Genomic DNA, 19,917 nt, shown 5'->3' with positions numbered 1-19,917 from the left:
AGAGATCTAGTAAGGACTATGATAAATACTCCTAATCCTTGTCCTTGACTACAAATACATCATCCCAGAAGGTTAGCTTAAAATTTTTTTCTCCTTGCTTTATTCACTGAACTCTTAAATAAACATTCTCTCTAAATCATCTCATCAGTAATCTCTACATAAGGGTTATAAAACATTTGCAATGAAGTTCAGGGATATTGTCTGACACTTTTTTTGTTTTTGTATTTTGGTATTGGGAACTGAACCCAGGGGCACTTAACTACTAAGCAATATCCCCACCCCTTTTTATTTTTTGTTTTCAGACAGGATCTTACTAAATTGCTTAGGGTTTCACTAAGTTGCTGAAGCTCGCTTTGAACTTGCAATCCTCCTACCCTAGCCTCCCAAATTGCTGGGCTTTCAGGTGTGCGCCACCATGTCTGGCTGTCTAACACTTTGAAAAATTTTGTGGCTGAGGATGTGGCTCAGTGGTTAAGGACCTCTGGGTTTAATCCTTAGTACCAAAAAAAAAAAAAAAAAAATGATTGTATTTAGTAATAGCTGGAGACAAGAGCCTTAAATCGTAAAATAAAATCCTCTTTCCAATATACACATTTGTCCATTAAAAAATGTACTAATAGAGGCTCAGTGGTAGCATGTGTGCAGTACTAGGTTAGATTCTCAGCACTACATATAAATAAATAAAACAAAGGTCCATCAACAACTAAAAAAATTTTTTTAATGTATTAATAGAAGGTGGTATATTAGGAAAAAAAGATGCAAGTTACACAATGACATTTTAGAAGGCTTTAAAGATTAATCATGATGATCTTATTGATAATATGCCTAATTAACTTAATATAATAGTCATATTTATGAAGATAAAAAATTCAAAGCATTATTGATACATAAAGAGAAAATAAACCAAGATGAAAACTCCAGATTTAAAAGATACTAATTATTCTCCAAAGTTACAAATATTAACCTGCCTAGACTTACTGAAATGGAGATATACCTAAGAATTATGCTAAAAGGGAAATAAATAATAACTACCAAAAAATCCAAAACCTACTAGTTGGAACTAACAATTCACAGTAGTGACAAGAATAACAGTCACATTTATCTAAAGATTTGAAAAAAGAATTTTGAAAGTGTGCATAGAAGACATGTATGGCCTAGTTCAATAAAATTGTAATATGCTAGGTCAGTTACAACTTTAGAAAACATCAGGGAGTCACGAAAACTAACCTCAGGGAATTTTACAGAGTATGCAAGCTTGAAGCTCACACTTAAAAGCAACAGAGATTTGATTTACCTCTACCAAGAAAATGTAGTATGAGTCCTTGAGCCAGTAGCATCTGGCCAGTTCTCAACGTACATCCCCAACCACAATCTGTTGTCAAAGATGAGCCTTCTATTTGAGGAAATTCTTCCCTGTAGGTCAGCCATATTCTAGAAATGAAATCTTTCCGAAATTCTTCTACATTTCCTGCAATTATGCGATCTTCTATTGTACATGCTGATTTTGAAGGTAACACTTTATTTTCATCTACAAAATAAAAATACAAACTATAGTCTTAAGTTAGGCAAAGAAATATCAATAATGGCAATATATTAGCATTATTGTCTTAAGTTATGGACTACATAACAACCTTTCTAATATTTTTTCTCACAAGTTATAGACTACATAACAACCTTTCTAATATTTTTTCTCATCTAAAAGGAAGATTAATTTTACTCTGCCTAATCAGGCTGTTATGGAAATCAAATGAGAATGAATCCTGAAACGTTTTAAACACTGGAAATAACTAATAAAAGACATATTACTATTATTAACCATAACATCCTTTTCCATATATAATCAATTATTTGATGAAAGGATAATGGAAAGTATCTTTAACCTCATTTGGCTCAGGATATTCATATTAAAGCTCTCTGAAATGTGATATACAAATAAAAAGCATATAAATAAATAAAATAAAAGATCCATTTACAACTAAAAATTATTGAAAAAAAAAGAATGAGAAAGCCAAGAAACAAAAACATAAGATTTGCTATTAATACAGAGGCTTAATTAATTAATACCACAATCAAAAATCATGAGAAATATGATAATTATTTCACTATGAGAAAAAATTGATGAAAAACAAATTGCAAAACAAACCCTCAAAGAGTACAGTTACTGTAATTATTTGATATAAAATAATCATGCATATATTTACAAAAGGATATCAAAAGTTGGACAAATAACAGAAATCAGACTATTAAAAGTGAGCAGGTGAGAACCAAATTAAACTACTAGAATTGAAAAAAAAAAAAAAAACTGAATACAAAAACTTGGTGTAGAATTAAACTGCAAATTGTGACCACTCAGGAGATAATTAGGACAGAAATAAGAAATAAAGAACATAGCACAGAGAGACAAAGTAATGGAAAATATAAAACAAAAAACTGCAGAGAATGAAGAAATATTTAACAGAAGATTTATCAGATATGCAGAAGGAGAAAATAGAAAGAATGGGGAACAGGTATTATAAAAAATGGCTAATAGGAATAATGGTATATGCTACTATATAATCCTAGCTACTAGGAGATCACAAATTAGAGGACAGCCGGGACAATTTAGAAAGTCTGTCTTAAAATAAAATAAAAATGCCTTGGGATGTAACTCAGTGATAGAGTGTTTGCCTAGTATGCACAAGGTCTAGGTTTAATCCCCAGTACCTAAGGGGAAAAAAGGCTAATATTTTACAGATTTTTAAGAGATAAATTTCAAGCAAATTAAAATGAAATCCATACCAAAAAAAAGGAGCTGATCTTAAAAAAAACCATAGAGGAATACAAATAAACAAATAAATGACGGCTTTGAAATAACTTGGAGAGAAATCATTTTTCTGTAGGGGTTAGGAAACATACAGTGAACTTTACCAAGGGTACATGAAAATGGGGTTTCCTAAGCTCCTCCTCTTCTTCAGGGGGTCCAGGATAGAACTGGGAGGAGCAGAGATTCTCGTTGTGTTGGGGGACTGAGTTAGGACAGAAACTCCCTAACAGGTGGGCCCCCCTCCCACCCCCACTCCCCATCTCTTTTCTTGCTGAGGCATGTGGTCCATAGGCTCTTATTCCTTGGAGATCATGTGGACCATAAAGTTCACCACCCTATTGCTAAAACCAAATTCACAGTCAAACAAGGAAATGAGCTTGACAAGGTGGTAATTAAGGGAGGGCAATGCCAGCATCAACATCAAAGATGCTAGAGTGGGGAAGGGGTCATGCCTGTAATCCCAGCAACTCAGGAGGCTGAAGCAGGAAAGTTGCAAGTAAAAAGGCTAGGGATGTGGCTCAGTGGTAAACCCCACTGCCACCAAAAAACTAAATAAATAAATAGGAGGGAATATCACTGTTACAGTTACAGGAGACAACCTGGTCCCCAATGTAGCCCAAGATGCCCTTTAGTGGGCCTGGAGAGAAAAACATCACATCTTTAAATAAGCAAAGATTTCTTAAACAGAACACAAAGAGCACTATTTAAGATGTAAAAAATATTAACTAGACTATATTAAAATTAAAAATTAAGATACCATTAAGTGGGTGAAAAAGTAAGTAATGAAGTAGATAAAAGCATTTCCTATACATATCTCCAAAATAAGGATTTATATCCAGAATATGTAAAGAAAAATCCATAAATCAAAAATAAAAACAAAGACAATTTAATAGAAGATATATCCAAATAGCCAATAAACAAATGAAAATATGCTCAATTTTACCAAAAAAGATGCAAATTAAAATCAAAATATGGTTTTAATGTCCCACTCACAGTAGCCTCAAAAAAAATATTTGGGAATCAATCTAACAAAAGAAGTGAAACATCTCTACAATGAAAACTACAGAACATTAAAGAAAGAAATTGAAGAAGGCCTTAGAAGATGGAAAGTTCTCCCATGTTCTTGGATAGGCAGAATTAATATTGTCAAAATCTCCCTACTACCAAAAGCACTATATAGATTTAATGCAATCCCTATTAAAATTCCAATGACATTCTTAATAGAAATAGGAGTCATGAAATTCATTTGGAAAAATAAGACCCCCATAATAGCCAAAGCAATCCTTAATGAGAAAAGTGACAGGAAGCATCACAACACCAGACCTGAAATTATAATACAAAGCTATAGTAACAAAAATGGCAAGGATTGGCACAAAAACATACATGAAGACCAGTGAAACAGAACAGAAGACACAGAGTCATACCAACATAAATACAGATATCTCAGGGCTGCAATTGTGGCTCAGTGGTAGAGCACTACCCTAACGTGTTAAGGCACTGGGTTTGATCCTCTGCACCACATAAAAATAGATAAAATAAGGGTATTGTGTCCACCTACAACTAAATTTTTTTTAAAAATCTTGAATTGTTAAATATTTTTTTAAAAATACAGATATCTCATACTAGACAAAGGTGCCATAAACACACACTAAATAAAAGACACCCTCTTCAACAAACGGTGCTGGGAAAACTGAAAATCCATATGTAATAAAATGAAATTGAACCCCTATCTCTCACCCTGCACAAAACTTCAACTCAGAGTGGACTGAGGACCTAGGCATCAGACCAGAGACCCTGGGCACACCTATTAGAAGAAAAAGTAGGCCCAAATCTCCACCATGTCAGCTTAGGAACTGACTTCTTCAGTAGAACTCCTAAAGCACCAGAAGTAAAATCAAGAATCAATAAATGGGATGGTATCAAACTAAAAAGCTTCTTCACATCAAAGGAAACAATCAAGAACATGAAAAGAGAGCTACGGAATGGGAGAAAATCTTTACCATCAGCATCTCAGATAGAGCATTAATCTCCGGGATATATAAAGAACTCAAAAAACAGCATCAAAAAAATTAAAATAAATAATAAATGGGCAAAGAAACTGAACAGGCACTTTACAGAAGAAGAAATATGAATGGTCACAAAATATATGAAAAAATGTTCAACATCTCTAGCAATTAGAGAAATGCAAATCAAAATTACACTGAGATTCCATCTCACCCCAGTCAGAATGGCAATTATCAAGAATACAAGCAACAATAAAGGTTGGCAAGGATATAGGAAAAAGTTAACTTATGCATTGCTGGTGGGACTGCAAATTGGTGCAACCACTCTGGAAAGCAGTATGGAGATTCCTCAAAAAACTAGATTGACTCAGTTATCTCACTCCTCAGTACATACCCAAAGGGATTAAAATCAGCATAATACAGTTATGTAGCCATTTCAATGTTTATAGCAGCCCAATTTGCAATAGATAAGCTTTGGAAACAACCTAGGTATCCTTCAACAGATGAATGGATAAAGAAAATGTGGTATATACACGATGGACTATTACTCAGCCATAAAGAAGAATGAAATAATGGCATTTGCCAGTAAAATGGGTGGAACTGGAGACTATCATCCTAAGTGAAATAACGCAGTCCCAAAAAACCAAAGACAGAATGTTCTGTCTCATATGTCTCACCCACAACAAGGGAGGGTGGGGAGAAAAAGAATAGAAATCCATTGGATTGGACAAAGGGGAATAAAGAGAAGGTGGGTGAGAGGAATAGGAAAGACAGTAGAATTAATCAGGCATAACACTTTCTTATCCTTGCCTTTGGCCTTCTTTTTAATATCTTTATTTTATTTTTATGTGGTGCTGAGGATCGAACCCAGGCAAACGCGCTACCACTTGAGCCATATTCCAAACCCAAAACTTTTTTTTTTTTTTTGTGGTGCTAGGGATTAGAACCCAGGGCCTTGTGCATGCAAGGCAAGCACTCTACCAACTGAGCTATATCCCCAGCCCACATTTGGCTTTTTAAAAATATTTTTAATTGTAGAGGGACACAATAACTATTTATTTGTGTTTTATATGTGGTGCTGAGGATCAAACCCAGTGCCTCATACATATTAGGCAAGCTACCACTGAGCCACAACCCCAGCCCATCTATCCTTGTATTTGAATACATGACCAGGGTAACTCCGCATCATGTACAACCACAAGAATAGGATCCTTATTAGAATAAGTTATACCTCATATATGTACAATATTCCAAAATATACTGTACTGAAATATATATCTAAAAAGAACAAATAAACATTTTAAAAGCCCTAAAAAATTCTAATCATATTTTTTATAAATTCCTTATATCATGATATCATTTAGAATGCTTACCTGTACCAGACACACAACTAAACACCTATGAAATAGGTATCATTAATACTTAGGAAGATCAAATAACTTGTCTAAAGTAACAACTAAAAACAAAGAGCCAAGATTCAGAACCAAGAAAAGTTTGATTTCAAAGCCCATACTCTTAATACTCCAATCATACTGCTATGGCTATCCTCTGCCCATTAAAATATGTCAAGAACTATGTAATGTTTTGAACAACCAATAATAAAAATTTTAAAATATATATATATAATATTATATTAAAATATATTATATAATAAAATAATACATATATATGGATATCTCCTAACTCTTCATCCTCACCACAACTAAGGTGGACATCCATTTCCTAAACGTTGCCTCTAATATATAATTGCTTTCATCATCCCATTCTATTTTCCTAAAATACTCACCTTCTTTATCAACTTCCTCCTGACCCATAAAGGTTGTTGTGACAACTGAATGAGTTAATACATATAAATTACCTAGAATGCTGCCTGGCTATTATTACTACTTGAAAAATGTTAACTGCTATTATTAAAAGCCATGTATAAGGTTTTAGAAAATTGATGATAAATGATACACCAAAATAGGTCAACCGAAAGTGAATATACCTTGCAATAACATATATTCAAATACATTCTTTGTTTTCTCTCTTAGAGACAGACAGACCGAAACACATTCAAACATACAAAGTCAAGCACAGATGCACAGTAAAAAGAACACCAGTGTTAGAGACAGACAGTCTTGGTTTAAATTTCAGCTCTGCTATCATGTAAACTTTGGATAAATTATTTAGCTTCTCTCAGCTTCCGGCTTCACATTCATAAGGTAGGGACACTTAAGTCTATCTTTTAGGCTTCTTGTAAGAATTAAAGATATTTTCCAAAGAGCCTAGCATTGTACCCAGAACTCAGAAGTGGAATAAATTTTTTATAGGTGATTACTGAAAGGATGAGTATATGTGAAAATTCAGAAACATCAAATAAAGTCAACTTGAGATACTGAAGCATCTATAAATGTTTGAAAAATTATCATTCTTAAGTTAACTAAGATGAAAACTTTCATTATTATTATCATATACTTTAAAGTTATTAGACAATCTGATAAAGAATGTTAATATATCAATTCAAATAACATTTATTTAGTACTCATATTGAAAGTCTAAAACTATGAGGGACATAACAAAAGAGAACATGATCCTTATCTTGAAGGAGTTAACAGGAACCAAACCATATGGTAATATGTTATGTATTATATAAAATAAAGGTACTTAACAGAGCTATGCCAGAAATAGAGTAATATGAAAATAAAACAGTAAAAAAGTTTAACAATAAATTCTTCAAAGATTTTTAAATGTCTTACAAATTTAGCACTTACCTTCATATTTAAAATGGTAACATTTTCCAAGCAATAAAACTGGAGAATTTCTACTAAAATATGTCTTTGTTTTCAAAACCCAACCTAAATAGAAGAAGGAAAAAAAGAAGTCAAACTAAGAGTCTAGTAATATTTTCTTTTAATTTCAAAACATCAATTACCACTTATGAATGTGCATTTATTTCAAGAGCTGCAAAATATTTAGACAATGACCTTAATATACAAGTCATACGTTACTTTCGAATAAAAATATTTTTAACCACATTCCATCCCCTTAAAGAATATGAGAAAAAAAATCTTAATTTACTTTGTCAGATCTTGATGTTATTATGGTACAAAATTCCAAAGATACAAATTCTGCTCTGACTTCCCCAACACTAACTTCTAGTCCCCAAGGCAACAATATGTATCAATTTCTTGCATTTTCTTTTATCTTAGAAATTAAAAGACTTGAAAGTATTTGCATATTCCCAGGAAATAATTAAGGAAAAAAACACACAGTAGCCTAATGCTACTATGATAAAAGTGGATCCCTGAAGGTTCCTGAGGAAATCTGTTAAAACGGCTTCATTTTGATGAGATGAGAATGTCTGCATATGGTATATAAAGCTTTCAGACATCTAAATCTTCAACCTTCCAAACCTCAACAAGTTGCAAATTCTAATTCTTCCAATTTGTTTTATTACTAAACTGTCAGCATCAAAAAGGTAGTATCCTGGTCTGGGGATGTACTTCAGTGGCAGAAAGCTTGCCTAAGCATGTGCAAGGCCCTGGGTTCAATCTCCAGTGCAAAAAAAAAAAAACCTTGGTAAAAGTTAGTATCCTTTTTGGCTTTTTATAATTCCATTAATAATTCCAAATCTCTTGAGGAAAGAACTTGCCTGCTACATTGCTGAATATTCTTTTTTTTATTTTATTTATTTATTTAATTTGTATATGACAGTAGAATGTATTTCAATTCATATTACACATATACAGCACAATTTTTCATGTTCCTGGTTATACACAAAGTAGAGTCACACCATTTGAAATTCCTGATTGCTAATGGTAGGCTTAAATGAATCTTCTAAAATACTAGACTGTTTCAATACAAAGAAGCTGTAATTGAAAGTCAAATTGGGTCTACTCTTAGGAAGACAATCAGCCTTTATATTTAACAGACTTGTTATAAAGTAGTGATTTTTATGAGTGCACCCCAAAGTGCTACATAAATAAATTAAAATATTTATTTTTATTTTTTAAATATTTTTTAGTTGTAGATGGACAGAATATCTTTATTTTTATTTATTTATTTTTATGTGGTACTGAGGATTGAACCTAGGGCCTTACATGTAAGAGGCAAGCACTCTACCACTGAGCTACAAACCCAGCCTCGAAAAATTTATTTAAAATAAAAATGTCAGTCTCTTAATTTGAAAGTAAGAGAGAATGGGATGTCAAATACACTAAGCTTCACTTGGATTATTACAAGACTCACCAAAATATTTTTTGTGTGATAAGTGTTTCCCTATTCTAACAATTGTAACATATCATAGCCAAATTAAACTCCCTGTGGCTCAGTTTTGATTAGGTAACTCTTCTGTTCAAAAAACATATTCAGCTACTCATTACTTAATAGATTTATTATGAACTTCTCATTCGTATTAAAGACTTTCCTGAGACAAATTATCTTTATAATCATATTTCCTTCTTTCCTTGCCTCTACTCAAAGTGGGCTTTGCTACAATAACAGTCCATCTAAATCCTACTCCTTCTTCTGGCTCAAACATGCTCTTCCAACACAATTTTTCCTTTCCCCCTTCTTTAAAGAAGTGAAAAATTGGCATTTATCTATTATATTCCGGGGACCAGACTATGAGTTTTACATATATCATCTTCTAATACTATTCTTAGTATCTTATAAATGATCCTAATGCAAAATAGTAGTAGCTGTCTTTCCCAAAAAGGCAGTATTTTCAAAGAACACCCTAAGAACTTAATAAAAACAAGCTCAAATAAAAGGAAACTACTTAAGGAGAAACTTCTCCCTGTGGTTTATATTTTCTACCTATTTCCCAACCACCCACCAGTCCTTCTTCAAAAAAGGAAAAGTTAGGAATCCGGCCAGAACCTGAAGCACTGCAAAAGTCCACAAGAGAACAGGATTACAGGGCTTTACAATTCAACAATTAATGACGGGGTACATATACTCTCTTACTCTTCTAATTCCTGTGTAGACCCTGGCAGGGTCTAACCCCTCATCACAGACTGATGTCCTTTAATATTCCATGTAGTTAGATACATAAGAGGAATCAGGACTTCCCATAAGACCCTATTTTTCTCTCTTTTTCCACAGGCATGTCAGAGATGAATCAGTCTACCATGTCAATGACTAACCCATATGATGTAAGCTGGTTTCCTCTGCCACATTCTTCCACCATGATGTTCTGCCTCACCTCCAACCAGGAGGAATGGAGCCTGCCTTCTATGAACTAAGACCTCTGAAACCATGAGCCCTCAAATAATCTTTTCTTCTCTAAAATTGTCCTGGTCAGATCTTTTAGTCACAACAGCAAAAAAGCTGACTAAAACATTATACAAAGCTATACAGCTACACAAAGACTCTCCTCTTCATGAAGTCTCTCCGTGTGATTTCTCCAGCAGAGAACTGAACTGGTTACTTGACAGTTCAGAACTCCAAAACAGAGTAAGTGGAAGTTACCTTTTAATGGCTAGGCCTGGAACTGACACAGCCATCACTTCCATTTCATTCCTACTAACTAATGTCCAACATGAGCCAGACCAAATTCAATCAGAAAAAGTGACAACACAAGATGTGCTTCACTGAGGGTCATCTTTGGAGATCAACTACCACAAAGAGAATCTTACAAAAAAGCCTTATTTGTAATATTCAAATTGGTGATTTAAGGCTTTAAAAGCCGTACACAGGATAAAACATACAGAAATACTAAGCGTGATAATAATATTCTGGAGAATAAGAAACACCCAGAATAATAATTATCAATACTGACCTCAGTATCAATACTAATTTTTTAAAGAGGAACCTAAATTTATAATCATAAAATCATGCAAAGGGGGGGGGGGAGCAAAAAATGGCTTTTTGAAGAAAATATAATCCAGTGCATTTTATATCTTATTATTCAGTTCCAATTTCATCACCATGATAATATCAGCCTGACTTTGAATAATCTTAAATTATGTAAACTATATTCAGAAAATAACAAGATTGAAAAACAAGGGAGGTTGGGTTTGAAATCTGTTTTCCAGATTTACCCAGATAGGTGACCTTGAACATGTCACTTACTCTCAGCTTTCTAAACTTATATTTAAAAAAAAAAGAGTGTAATGATTTGGATCATCATCTCCAAAGGCTTGGTCCCAAGCTGATACCCTACTGGAAGGTGGTGGAACTGATAGGAAGTTGGGTCATTGAAGATATGCCCTTGAGTGGAATACTTGGACCCCAATCTCTTCTCTCTTTTTGCTTCCTGGATGCTATAAGGTGAATAACTGCCCCTGCCACATACTCCCCCACCATGATGTTTCTACCTAGCCAGAAGCCAGAAAGCAATGGAACCAGCCGACCCTGGGACTATCTCTGAAACTGTGAGCCAAAATAAATCTTTCCTCTCTTGAAAATGATTCTCAGGCATTTTGTCACAGCAAGAAAAATCTAACACAGAGTATCAGAGAGATGAGATTTAAATGATAAAGGACAAAAACTGTCTATTACAAAGTCCAGCATACAATGAATATTCAATCAACAGAAGTCTTTCCTACACTTCCCCAAGCTATACAAACTCTAAGGATGTAAAATACACAAAACATTTTAAAATGAGCTCCATCAATTAAAATTAAAATAGTATTCCATAACAAAAAGCTACCTAGAACACTTAGTTACCCAAAACAATCTGTTCTTCAGAGATGTGATAACCATAATTCCACAATATGCACTTAAATATCTAAACAAAGAAAGCCACACATTATTAAAACTTTTATATGCATACGTGTGTGACTGGTTAAATAACAACTCCTAAGATACTGCTGAAATGTGTTAATGAGTTTCTTTATTATAATTTTCAAACCTTACAAATGAAATCTTCATCATATAACCTACTCATTAAAGATTAAAGGACAAGGGCTGGGGATGTAGTTCAGTTAGTAGAGTGCTTGCCTCGCATGCATAAGGCCCCAGCACTACAAAAAAAAAAAAAAAAAAGATTAAATGACAAGTCTCTACTTGCAGATAAAATGATTTTGTCTATAAAAAAACTTAAAGAATCCACACACACAAACAAACAAACAACAAAAAAAAAAACTAGTAGTACTTATAAAGAAGTTCTTCAAGGTTATAGAACACAAGATCAAATTACAAAAAACAGTTGTATTTCTAAATACCACAGCGAACAATTCAAAATGAAATTAAGAAAACAATTCATTTTACAACAGCCTCAAAAAGAAAAGATAGCTCTAACAAAAAGAGTGCAAGATTTGAACACTGAAAACTACAAAACATCACTGAATTTTAAAAGACTTAAACAATTGGAAAGACATTCATGTCCATGGACAGGATGGCTTAATATTGCTAACAGAGCAAAACTCCCCAAATTGATCTACATATTCGATGAAATCCCTATCAAAATCCCAGCTGGCATCTTGTAGAAATTGACAAAATGATCATAAAATTCATATGGACAGGCAAATAAGCCAGACTAACCAAAAAAATCCTGAAAAGGGAAAAAAAGTGAGAAGACTTACTTTCCAATTTCACACTTTACTACAAAGCTATAATAATCATTGTGAGCATAATTGCAGCCATTTTCCTTTTCCCCACCTCCATTTTATGAATATTGTTCTTATTCCCATGAAATAGAAACTAGCCCGAGATAAAACCTACCAGCCTAGAGATGTGCTGGTCTCTCCCTGTTCTCTCATTAAGAGATAGAAGACAACTTACTGGCCCCTGAGATGGGGACGCATTGGTTTCCATGTTCTCTCCTTAAGAAGATAAAGGGACATGCTGGCTTCCCTGTTCCCCCTCTGAGAGATAGGAAAACTGCCTGTCTCTGTTCCCAAGAAACAAATCTGCCTTCCACAAGATAAGGGGTTGCTTACCATGTCAGTCAAGACTAAACCTACCCCTAGTATGCGGCCATGATTCTAGCGTATAAAAGATAAGATTCAAGGGGGAAGTTGCTTTTGCTCTCCTTCCTTGCTGCTGCTGTCCCTCTCTTTGTGCAGAGCAGCCTTGTCAGGCTCCTGACAATAAACCTACTTCTTATACCAGGTGTGTGTGTGATCAGTCCTGCACCACTTTTCTTTCAATCATGACAGTCAGGTACTGGTATAAAGACAGATGTAGAGATAAATGATATAGAACTGACAGTCCATAAATAAACCCATACATCTATGGTCAGTTGATTGTAGACAAAGATGTCAAGATCATTCAACTGAGAAATAATAGTTGATAATGAGAAATCTAGATAACCATACAAAAGAACAAAATTGGAACTCTACCTCTCACCACATGCAGAAATTAACTAAAAATGGATTTAAAAACCTAAATGTAAGAGTTAAAACAATAAAATTCTCAGAAGGAAACATGAATATAAATTTTCACGATCTTGATTTAGCAACAATTGATTTATTATGGCATCAAAAGCACAAGCAACCAAAGACAAGAAAAACTGGACTTCAACAAAATTAAAGTTTTGGGCTTCAGTGGACACTATCAAGAAAGTAAAAAGTCAATCCAAGAATGGGAGAAAATATTTGTATATCATATATTTGCTAAGGGATTTTTATCACTCAATTATAAAATTACAAATAACCCAATTATAAAATGGACAAAGTATTTATCCAAAGAAGACATACAACTAGCCAGGTGATCATAAAAAGATGTTCATCATTATAAATCATCAGAGAAAGGCAAATAACCCCATAGTGAGATTCCACTTTACATCCACTGCAATAAGAAGGACAATAACAAGTGATGGCAAGGATATGGATAAAGTCAACCTCTCAAACCTTGCTGAAGGGAATTTAAAATGGTACAGTCGCTAAGGAAAATAGTTTGGCAGTTCCTTCAAAAGTTAAACTTTAGAGTTAATATATGACCCATCAATTCCACTGCTAGGTATATACACAAGAGAATGAAAAAGATACATTCACACAAAAACCTGTTCACAGCAAAACTATTCATAGTAGCCAAAAACAGAAACAACCCAATATACATCAACTGAAAAAAGTTAAGTAAAATCTTTAGCCATACAATAAAACATTAATGAGTTTCATATAAAAAATGAAGTACTAATACATACATATTATAATACAGATGAACTTTGAAAATATTATTCAAAGTGACAATAGCCAGATACAATAGGTAACAAGCTATATGATTCCATTTACATGACATATTCAGAACAGTCAAATTCATGGAGTCAGAAAGTACACTTTTTAAATTGATATATTAAAAATATGAACTAGGGCTGAGGGAACAGCTCAGTGGTAGAATGCATTTAGCACATGCAAGGCCCTGAGTTTAATCTCCAACACCACAAAAAAATAAATAAAAATTAAAATTGTACACTATAAAAGGGTATATTTTTAGTATGTAAAATACTTTTATTTTTTAAAAATTAATGTTCAAAATTTTCAAAATGCAATATCATGTTGTTGCCAAATTATATCTATACATATATAGCTAGCTGATCACTTCCAGTAGACCAGAAGCCAAATGCCAATTATGTTTTATCTGTATTTATATTATAAAGGCCTTTTATTGAATTCTGTTATCATTCCTGGTTTTTAAAATTTTTTTTAGTTGTACATGGACACAATATCTTTATTTTTACTTTAATGTGGTGCTGAAGATCAAACCCAATGTCTCATGCATACAAGGCAAGCGCTCTACCACTGAGCTACAACCTCAGCCCCATCATTCCTGTTTCAAAGATAAATTTAAAGAATTTTGTTATCATTCCTGTTTTTTTCTTCCTGTAGAAACTAGTTCTGCCTGAGTACTTCTCTATCTTTGAGAGCTTCTTCATCTCTAATTTGTATCTAACCTGAGGTGGATTTCAATAATAACCACATTAGTAGCTCAGGAGACTGAGGCAGAAGGATCATGAGTTCAAAGCCAATCTTGGCAACTTATCGAGGCCCTAAGCAACTCAGCGAGACCCTGTCTCTAAATAAAATATTTTTTAAAAGAACTGGGGAAATGGCTCATTGGTAAAAAGTACCCCAGGATTTAATCCCTGATACCAAAAAAATATTACCCCTATTGAATTTGTTTGCCAAGAGTAACCAGTTTGAAAATAGTAACTAGAGAGTACATTTGAAGGAAAAAATTCAGCAGTATCAGTGTACGAACATGATACTACTTGTTTTGTGTGTTCAGAAGTAAACTTTGGTTAACTTCCTGGTTCAGAGATGAGGCTGCCTGAAACTGAATCTGAAGAAGTGACGTATTATCACCTGAATAAATTATTTCTGCCATGGGATGTTAAAAAGTACACATCCATGAGGATATCAATAAACTCTATCAAAATAGGGAGGGGAAAAAAGGACCGCACAGTATGTTTGAGTTTCTAAGCAATGTTCATAATGACATTTAGCTCTTTCTTCAGGAGATTCTTATCTACATTCCTTACAAAAATTAAGGAAAAAAGATATATATCTTCAAATACTCCCTTGGATTTATATAATTTGTAAGTCATAATACTCACTATATTTCATGTTGTTCCATGCTGATATAAATTTAGTTTTTAGCTTGTCAACTTCATCTGTTCCCGTGGCCTCCATATTCAAATTCTAAGAAAAAGCCATTACTTGGTTGCATTCTTCTGTACAGTTTAATCTTCTGACTTAAAGGAAAAAAGTTAAAGAAAAATAAGTATACATATTATATGGTGCCATTCTGCTAAAGTTACTTAAGTGATTAAATATAATATGAAGTAAAAGGAGCAAACCAATTTCTCATTTTACAGACAAAAATAGAAAATCAAATTCTCATTTACAGACAAAAATCTTATAAAATATGATATTCCATAAATATTTAACTATATGAAACATTCAATACCAAATATGTAACAATAAAATTATCACACAAAACCAAACACTCATATTGAATATAATAAAAAGTACCTTAGTAACATAGCTCAGCTTTTATGCTTATAAGAACACCCAAGATTTATTTTATTTGTTATTAGAGAAGGTGATTTGAAATCTTATAAAATGTTGACTTCCATTAACATTAAGTTGCTACTTTCATATAAAGTTTAATTGTTTTGTATTATAAATTATGACATTTAATTTCTTCCTATTTTAATACCAAATACTGAAGCTTTTTAAAATATAAAATAGTATGGCTTAAATTTACAAAAGAAAATGTTTTCTTACTTTAAAATAAGAATAAACATAGTTCATAAGTATGTGTTTCATAATGTTGTCTAGGGGGAAAATTGAGTTGTGAGATACAATCTGAATGAGGAACAAATTATAACTGAAAATGCTTGTGTTTATTTGCAATAATTCACAGTGTACTTTTCAAGAGATGAATGTTGCACAGAACATTACTCTTTTAGGGTTATAAATATCTACTCAAAAATATTGATACATCCATTTTTCTAACAATAGGCATTGTGTTTTATAATATGCATTAAAAGCTACTAATCATAAATTATGTCTAAGACAGGAGAAAATATGACTTACTGGTAGAATTTAAAAACAAATGTGCTTACAATACACAAACTCCAAAAAAGTGGCACAAGATGCAGGAGCAGGAAGGAACACACCAGGCGTTACAGACCAGGTTAAGAATTTTGTTCTTTATCCTAAGAAAGTGGTTTCAAACACAAATATTGGAATTGTTTTGTGTTTGTTTTACTCTAACAGCAGCATGGAGAATATTGAAAGATGACAGAAGCAGGGATACCTTCAGCTCATCCTGGGGCCTGACTGGATCCCAGCTGGTGGTATTCCACCACCAATCCACATAAGAAACAAGGGAACAATGGGAAAATGGGAAAGGATGCAGTTTAGGAAGCAGCAGCTGGACTGTTTCTCCACTGGTCCCACAGAAGCAGTTATAATTTATAGAAATGAAAATCAGGTGATATACATATTTATACAGGTTTAGTTAGGCTGTGCTTATTAGCCAGAGAATATATCAGTAGCACCTGTCTTCATTCTTAACAAGGCAGTTGGTTACATTGATTTGGGGTTAAAAGGAGATGTCTGAGCTGAAAATCTTAATCTGCAAACTGCTGATGTATAAACAAGAATTAGAGCTATAAATACATTTCTCAAGGACTTTGTCTAGTTCATGTTTACAATCCCAGCACTTAGCAAATTCCTGGTATTTAATGAGAATATTTAAGGCTCTTCATGAAGTAACTCTATCCATACTTCACTTAGCTTCCTCTCTTGCCAATCCCTAACATGTATTGTATGCTGAAGCCATTTTTTAAATTAAGCTTCTTGAACTTTTGATATGCTGTTTGCTATCTCTGCAAGTACTGTTCCTTCTACCTCGAATACCTTCCTGCTCACCCTCACTATTTGATCATCTTACATTTATTAAATGAATCACTGATGGGTTGGAGTTTTGTGTGGTTCAGTGGTAAAAGCACTTGCCTAGCATGTGTGAGGCACTGGGTTCATTTCTTAGCACCACATATAAATAAATAAATAAATGTCCATCAACAACTAAAAAATATATTTTAAAAAATGAATCAGTGAACTGATAAATTAATGAAATATACGTATATTGCTAGTAGCACTCTCACCAGAATTAGAATGAGTTTTAACTTACAACTAAAATAAAGGAAAATTTCCCTCAAAGAAACTGTCCACATATTTAGCAAAATATGTAAAAGCAAAGAGAAGCAGTTATAAAATGTGTGCATTACATGAAGTGCATCCACATGATGGATTACATAGCCTTTAAAAATGTCTCCAAAGAGTTTGTGAAAGTGGAGAAACACTGTCAGACCACACAGGCAGGGGTGGGATGGATGGCAGGTTCAAAAGAAGTTCATCAAAATGTTAACAGTTTCTCTGTGTGGCTACTTTTATATCATCATTGTCCACATTTTCCAAATCTTATGTAAAGAAAATGTATTAGTTATAGAATTTAGAAGATTATATTTTTTAAAGTCACCAACCTTGAATCCTCTAAATCCAAATATTTTAATTAAGAAAAGGTGCACACATGTATTTTTTTCCCCTAAGTCAGAAAGAAAGTAGGCCACAGGAAAGACTGGTTCCACCAATTCCTAACACTATTCTGGATGGTCCTTAGCAGGAATAAAGAAGTCATGATGCACTGATTCTGACTCTCTAATTAAATAGTTTATCAAAGTCTTCTTTCCAACTACAAATATTTGGCACACTAACCAAAGTCTCAAGTGTAAGGATATTGTATTTCATCAACAGTGCTGCTGTGACACTTCCAGAATGGTGCCATGTAAAACCAATGAGCTCACCCCTAAATCCACTGTAGCTGTACTACTCATGACTCCCTTGAAATTTCTCTAGCTTGGCCACCATGATGCCATAATCTTCCCACTATTTTTTTTAAGTTGTTGATGGACCTTTATTTATATGTAGTTCTGAGAATCGAACCCAGTATCTCACACATGTGAGGCAAGTGCTCTACCACTGAACTACAACCTCAGCCCCCATCTGACAATTCCTGTTAGGCTCCTTCATTAACTTCTATTCTCCATTTCCAAATGCATTATATTTACTTACATCTGCTACTAAACAGAGTTTTGGGCAGAACCCAAGAAGACAGTTCCTAAAGACTGTCCAATAGTTCTACCCTCTTTGCTTTCCTTTTCCATCAGTATTTCCACTCATATTTCTTTGGCTGTGGTCAATCTTTCCTTGAGCTCTTTGACTACAGACCTAATTCTAAAATCCACTTCTCTGCTAGTTTTACACTCGTATGTCTCAGGAATGCATCAAGTTGAACACGTCAAAATAAGTAAGCAAATTCATAAGCTTCCTTGTAAAACCAGCTTCTTGTCTTATTCTGTTTCTGTAAATAGCATCAACTTCCCAACAGACTCAGGTTGGGGTCATCTCATACTCCTTGCATTCTCTTAACCCTTTACATCCTCTTCACATCCAACTCCTCCTTTTATTTTTTAAAATTTACAATGTCTGTAAAATCTGTTCATTTTCTCTACCACTCCTTAAATACCTCATTATTTCTTAGTCATTTCTGTCTAAATGACCTCCTCATTTTATTGTTGTCCCTCTACACTACCATCCAATCGCCCTAAAGCATGCCTCTTTCACTGATTCCCTTTCGAATATAGAATAAAGTCTAAATCCCTGGTATTTAAATATAATACTTGCTTACTTAATAATTCTAGTGTTATCTGCAATTAGTTTTCTTCATATAACCCAGACTTAGCTTTGTGAGATATTGCTGGGACACAGACTCCCCTACCCAAATATTAAAAAAAAAAAAAAGTCAAGATGCCCTAAAGGGGTTGGAGGAAATGAAGATGGTGAGTAATCAGGCATTTTGCATAGGGAAAGCCTGCATCTTAGATAATGACTCCTAAATAAACAAATAAGCAAAGTAAGATGCTATGATACATAAATTAATGAGACAAATATGCTAACCTCAATGAATTTAGAGTAGAATAAACTGCTGAATTATTCTTTTATTATTATTTTTAATTGAAACTCCTGCTACTTAGATTAATGACTCAGAATATCTTTATCCCCAAATGTGAAACATTTGAAATGTTTCTGAAACATATCCTTAAGTATTCCATAAGAATACTTTTATTGTCATTGTTATATTGAGTAATTAAGAATAACAAAATTATCAGCATAGGATCAAACTAAAAATAATCTGTTACTATTTTAACAATTAAATATAGTTATTTTTCGTATGACTAATATTAAACTACATTATTTTCTAAAAATTGAAGCCAATTTTATTTCCATAACAAAAATTTAAATGACAATTTCTAAAACTCTTTTTTCTGAGCAATTGGAGGTTATTTTAAAAAGTGATCCCTAGGGGCTAGGGATGTGGCTCAAATGGTAGCGTGCTTACCTAACATGCGTGAGGCACTGGGTTCGATTCTCAGCACCACATAAAAACAAAATAAAGATATTGTAAAAAATAAATAAATAAAAAAAGATATTGTGTCCACCTAAAACTAAAAAAATAAATGTTTAAAAAAAAAAGTGATCCCTAGAACTATGTTGGAAAGTATTAGAAACTGAGAAACTTTATAAAGGAATAAACAAAAATGCCTAATTGGAAGATTTGTCTTACTTCATACTAAAACTCATTAAAAAACTACAGTAATCAAACCTTAATACT

At 33.3% G+C, this 19,917-nt stretch overlaps 1 protein-coding gene across 1 annotated transcript in view; it reads right to left on the bottom strand.

Annotated features, from left to right (window-relative positions):
* Window positions 1–19,917, bottom strand: part of Atg4c (autophagy related 4C cysteine peptidase) — a 94,901-nt gene that overhangs the window by 53,244 nt on the left and 21,740 nt on the right. The window contains exons 3-5 of the mRNA XM_071617907.1: window positions 15,290–15,427; window positions 7,560–7,643; window positions 1,295–1,528 (exon numbers count right to left, since the gene is read on the bottom strand). Of these exons, the coding sequence (XP_071474008.1) occupies window positions 1,295–1,528; window positions 7,560–7,643; window positions 15,290–15,365 (394 nt within the window). The 5' untranslated portion in view covers window positions 15,366–15,427. The remainder of the gene's footprint in view (window positions 1–1,294; window positions 1,529–7,559; window positions 7,644–15,289; window positions 15,428–19,917) is intronic.

This window comes from Marmota flaviventris, chromosome 10 (genome assembly GCF_047511675.1).
Source record: "Marmota flaviventris isolate mMarFla1 chromosome 10, mMarFla1.hap1, whole genome shotgun sequence".
In the NCBI taxonomy this organism is placed as follows: Eukaryota; Metazoa; Chordata; class Mammalia; order Rodentia; family Sciuridae; genus Marmota; species Marmota flaviventris.
This window is presented reverse-complemented; position numbering and strand designations above follow the sequence as displayed.